This window comes from Camellia sinensis, chromosome 9 (assembly GCF_055761805.1).
Source record: "Camellia sinensis isolate YWXY chromosome 9, ASM5576180v1, whole genome shotgun sequence".
Classification (NCBI taxonomy): Eukaryota; Viridiplantae; Streptophyta; class Magnoliopsida; order Ericales; family Theaceae; genus Camellia; species Camellia sinensis.
The window spans coordinates 80,039,711-80,045,168 of NC_138969.1; the positions used below are offsets into that span (position 1 = coordinate 80,039,711).

General features: G+C 40.6%; 1 protein-coding gene across 1 annotated transcript; it reads right to left on the bottom strand.

Moving 5' to 3' along the window:
- Positions 1–451: 451 nt before the first annotated feature.
- On the bottom strand, positions 452–2,147 carry LOC145799573 (uncharacterized). Its single transcript, XM_082889167.1, has 3 exons — positions 1,916–2,147; positions 794–1,136; positions 452–662 (listed from the first exon to the last, which is right to left on the bottom strand). The coding sequence occupies exons 1-3, from the start codon at positions 2,145–2,147 to the stop codon at positions 452–454; spliced, it is 786 nt and encodes a 261-aa protein (XP_082745293.1).
- Between the last annotated feature and the right edge of the window lie 3,311 nt (positions 2,148–5,458).

A 5,458-nucleotide genomic window follows, 5' to 3' on the forward strand; every position in this document is an offset into this window, starting at 1 on the left:
CGGATAGTGATGATAGGTCTTCGAACAGCCAACACCAATTCTCCAACTTGAAAAGATCAAGGTCTAACCTTCTTGTTGAAAGCCCTGGAGAGTCGAGCTTGGTAACACTCAAGTTTTTGTTGTGCTTCCAATCTCTTCTCATCCAATGCTTCCAACTGAGCAAGGCATAATTTTTCATTCTCATCATCAGTGAAACCTTCCTGTATAGCTATACTTAATGAAGGAATCTGTTGTTCCAAAGGAAGAACCACTTCAACACTATACATAAGTGAGTATAGGGTGGCTTGTGTTAGTGTACGATGTGTCGTACGGTATGCCCAGAGTGCTTCTCCAATTCTTTCATGCCAATCCCGCTTTGATTTAGCAACTACCTTTTTCAATCGGTGCCCAAAGTTTTGTTAAATGCCTTTGCCAGTCTGCTGGCAGGTGCATTGTACATTGAGGAATTACATTACTTAAATCCAAATCTTTCACAAAGTTTGTCCATTAGACTGTTGTAGAAAGGCTTTCTATTATCGGTGATGATGTAGCAAGGTACACCATACCGATAAATAATATGGGATTTGATGAAGTCAACAACAGTTTCTTTCTTGACATCTTTAAGCGGGATGGCTTCAGCCCACTTGGAGAAGTAATCTGTGGCGGCAAGATGTATAAGTGGCCTGCAGAAGACTTGGTCAATGGGCCAACTACATCTAGACCCCATGCATCAAATGGCCGAGAAGCAATTGTCGAGTGTAAAGGTTCTGGTGGTTGATGGATGAAGTTTGCATGAAATTGGCAAGGTTAACACTTTCTTGAGTAGTTCAAGCAATCTTTAACCATCGTAGGCCAATAGTAACCCATCATTTTTACTCGAAAGTCAAGTTTAGGACCAGACTGATGTGCTCCACATATCCCGGAATGGGCTTCTTCCATGGCTTGTTGAGCTTCTTCATCCCCTAGGCAACGAAGAAAAATTCCTTCAAATAATCGTCGGAATAAAGTTTCCTTGGAGTAGATGAATCGAGGAGCTCGATCTCTTATTTTAGTTCTATGGCGAGAATCATCAGGGAGCTTCCAGTGTTCAAGGTAGTCTATAATTGGCATTCTCCAATCATCGACTTCAATGGCTAGTATTGAAATTGCGTTTGTTTCTACAAGGCGACATTCCAACAATTGTGGCAATACCCATCATTGACATACAGGACACTAACTTGTTTACCTTCTAACAATGCCAGTGTAGTTGCTAGATTGGCAAGTGCATCAGCCATGCGATTTTCTTTCCTTGGAACATATTCGAGTACCACCCCCTCAAATTTTTCAATGATATGAGTTGCATACTGGAAATATAAAGTTGTCTTTCTTGACTTCATAATCCCCTTGGATCTGATTAATTATTAACTTAGAATCCCCGTAGACATCTAGGTCAACAATTTTTAGCTCTGTTGCCATTTGTAAACCAATGATTAAGGCTTGGTACTCAGCAACATTGTTTGAGCAATTTTCGCCAAGAATAAATGAGTAAGCCAAAATGTGCTTCTATGGTGAAACAAAAATGACACCTGCTCCTGCCCCTTCCTTCCTGGCAGCCCCATAAAAGAACATCATCTGAGGCTGTAAAACTTCTATGAAAAATACATCTTTGTCAGGGAATTCCTCAAAAATTTCCTAATTAACAGGGATGGGATGGTCGGCCAAGAAGTCTACAAGGGCCTGTCCTTTCACCGCTTTTCTCGGTACTTAAATTATCTCAAATTCATTAAAGAGGAGAGACTATCTTGTTAAGCGTCCTGAGAGGATGGGCTTAGACATAACATACTTTATTGGGTCGGCTCTTGCAATGAGATGCACTGTATGGTTTGGAAATAATGTCTCAATTTTTGAGAGGCAAAAACAAGCACCAAACACATTTTCTCGATGGGTGAGTACTTACGTTCATTTTTAGTTAATCTGCGACTCAAGTAATAGAGTGCCCACTCTTTGTTTTCTTTGTTATTTTGTGCCAGAATCGCTCCAAGAGGCTTTTCTTGAGCCATAGTGTAAAGTATCAATGGTTTCTCCTGAATAGGAGCTCCTAATACTGGTGGATGAAGCAGGTATCTCTTAATACTGTCGAAAGCATTTTGACACGCTTGATCCCAAACAAATGGAGCCTCATTTTTCATCAGTCGACTAAAAGGTTGACAACGGCCTACCAAGTTTGTAATGAATCTGCGGATATATGCCAAGTGACCTTGGAGGCTTCTAAGTTCCTTTAGGTTTTTTGGTGGGCATCTTTTGTATAGCATCGATTTTAGATTAGTCAACCTCAATGCCTCTATGTCAAACAATAAAGTTGAGGAATTTTTCAAACGTGACTCCAAATGCGCATTGGAGTGGATTCATCTTCAAGTCATATTTTCTTAGCTGGTTGAAGACTGCCCGAAGGTCCTCCAGGTGATTTTCCATTTTCTTGGTTTTGACCACCAAATCATCAACATAGAACTCAACAAATTTATGGAGCATGTCATTGAAGATCTTTTGCATGGCACGTTGATAGGTGGCATTGACATTCTTGAGTCCGAAAGGCATCACTTTATAACAATAGATGCCTTTTGTGGTACGAAATGCAGTTAACTCTTCGTCCTCAGGTGCCATCCATATTTGGTTGTATCCTGAATACCCATCCATGAAAAACAACACCTCGTGTCCGGTAGTGGCGTTTATCATTAATTCCATAATAGGAAATGGAAAGTCATCCTTGGGACATGCTTTGTTCAAATTTCGAAAGTTGATACATATTCTAATCTGTCCATTCTTCTTGACTACCGAGACCATACTTGATATCCATGTCGGATATTTTACTTCACGTATAAACCCAGCTTCAATCAACTTGTTGACTTCTTCTTCCACTTTAAGGATGTGCTCAGGTCTGATGTATCGATGAGCCTGCTTTACTGGTCGCAAGGTGATAGACAGCAACCTTTGGACTTAAACCTGGCATCTCTTTATACGTCTATGCGAAGATATCTTTATATTCGAGTAGCAGTTTGAAAAATGTATTTTCTTCCTTAAGCGTTAAGAGTGTTCCTACAAAGATTGGTTGAGGGTCATCAAGAGTTTCCAAGTTGAGTTCTTTCAAATTGTCAACAGTTGATTGTCCTCCATCTTCAAGTTCGGGAGGAGCTTCTTAGAGATCATCATTCTCTGAATCTAAGCTAGAATCCTCTTCAACTGTTACATGGTGAGAAGTAACATGTATAATTTTTTCTTCTCTTTTACTTTCCGTTTGAGTCTTAACTACTCCAGTTAGTATGATAGCGTGCCTTTTGACCTTAAGCGGACCTTCAACGCTAACTTCAAGTGACGCCATGCGTTTCATGCGAGAATGAATCAAACTTTGAGTCTCATCGTCCTCCTTTGTAGAATTCAGCTCAATTGTTGCTGTGCTTCGCTTGTTCTTGCCTTTTCTAGGTGATGCATTCATATCACCAAGTCAAGCAAAAACAGACTTTCGTGACCAAGAAGTTTGTTTTTCATCCCCTTCCTTAATAGTGCCTAATCTGTTAAAAACTTAAGGATGAGAAGTTGTACCTTCATCTGTCTTATCAACAGTGCTCATCTTATTAAAAACTGAGGTTCGAGGTGTAGGAGCTTCAATGCGGTCAAACACTAAGACTCGAGGAGTTGGGCTTGGACTTTTGTCTTCCTTCACTTCTTTCATAGTGATAAGTTGTACATCTTCCTTCTTTCCTTTTCTCTTGGCAGATATACGAACGGGTTTAGTTGGCATGAATCCGACTCCGATCTTTGGAGAGCTTACTTTGTACCCTTGTGGCCTTAACTTTCTCTGAGTTTCATTGAGACCATGAACTTTCTCACATGTAAGTTCTGGACTTAACTCTCCCAGTGATGAGGGATCAGCAAAGTCATAACCTGACTTGGCTAGAAGTTTGTAAGCTTGTGGATCAAACCCTTCCATTCGTCTTTCAGGTAAGGAGCCGGGTTCGATAGAATTTTGCGCAAGCCTAACAAATCCCTTTATTGGAGGTTCGATTAGGCTTGACAATCCCACCTATGGAATTGGTATTGTTGCATCTACTCGCAATACCTGCAGATCTTCTTTTATTGCTGGGTGAGCAAAGTCTCCTTTAAATTTTGCGGACGTCGTGACTTCTTCAAACGACGACTGCCTTTTTTTTCGTTGAGACTTCGGCACATACCTGAAGACTTGTGTCATTGTATGGCCTTTTGAGGATGAAAGCTATTTTTGTGGTGATGCGACCTCAGGTACTCTTTTGCCACTTGATACGTCTTCTCTTAAGAAGTCCAACACAACTTGCTTTTCTTCATTCATTTTCTCTTTTCTTGCAGAAGGGATTTCAGCTGGAATAACTTCAGGTATCCCATTGGAATCCAAATAAAATTTTGCATCAGCGAAGTGAGACTCAATTTTTGTAAATGGCTTGTTATCTGCTAACAGTCTTTATTCCACCTTGGTCAAATTTAAAACATCGATGGAGAGTTGACGCAACTACACTATTTCCATGGACCCAAGGTTGCCTAAGCAACAAATTATAGGGCATTCTTGCATCGATGACATGAAACAAAGTACTGGTTGTGAGTTCTCCAATTGTGAGGTTCAAAGGAATCATACCAATCGCGCGTTGCTCCCCTTGGTTGGAACCTTGAATAACCAAACGGCTTCGACCTAACTCGTCAATTGGGATTCCGAGTTTCTTCATGGTGAACTTTGGCATGATGTTTACCGCTGAGCCTTCATCAACAAGGATGCGGTTAACTTTTTGTTCACTAATAAAGCCAGAGACAAACAATGGGCGATTGTGTGGCTTTGAACCTAGTTGGAGGTCCTCATCAGTGAACGTGATTGTTGTGCAACAAGGAACATAAGTGATGGAGTTCACCTTGGGATAGTCTAGCTCATTAACAACAAACTCATATTTTCCAGGATCTTCTAACACTTGAACAAGTGCAAGTTGTACAGACCGAGAGAAATGAGACGCTTCACGAAAACTGAAGCGCGGGGGTAGTTCTTTCAAGGTTGTCAGGAGATCAATTTCCTCCTTATCTGGCGTTGCCTTAATGGTGTGAACTTGTTCCATATCTGCTTCAATGGTTGAAACCATATAGACCACCTCGACCAAGTCATCTCCAAAATACCCAATGGAGAATAAGTCTTTTAGGATGAATGGGGCACGCAAGTTTTCTTTAGGAAATTTATCTTCTTGTTGCATCTTCTTTTCATTATTCATTTTGTCCATCACCTCATTTTTAGAATGTCGATGGGAGTTCTTCTTTTCTTTTGCTTGCTTGAGTGAAAAAAGGTGAGTCTTGGACTTGCTTCTTTGTGCCTTCCTTTGTGTCACGAGAGTCCAGCTTTCATCTTCTCGAATAGTTAAGACTTCTTCAAAGCCATCATAGATATGCATGTCTTGATTTGGAACTTGAATAACGATAGGTTGAAATGAACCAAACT

Coding starts and splice junctions, on each gene's coding strand:
- LOC145799573 (XM_082889167.1), bottom strand. CDS start 2,147: ATGAAAAATGAGGCTCCATTTGTTTGGGATCAAGCGTGTCAAAATGCT. Junction 1,137..1,915: donor CAGATTAACTAAAAATGAAC/GTAAGTACTCAC, acceptor GTCGCCTTGTAG/AAACAAACGCAATTTCAATA. Junction 663..793: donor TGCTTGAACTACTCAAGAAA/GTGTTAACCTTG, acceptor AGTCTTCTGCAG/GCCACTTATACATCTTGCCG.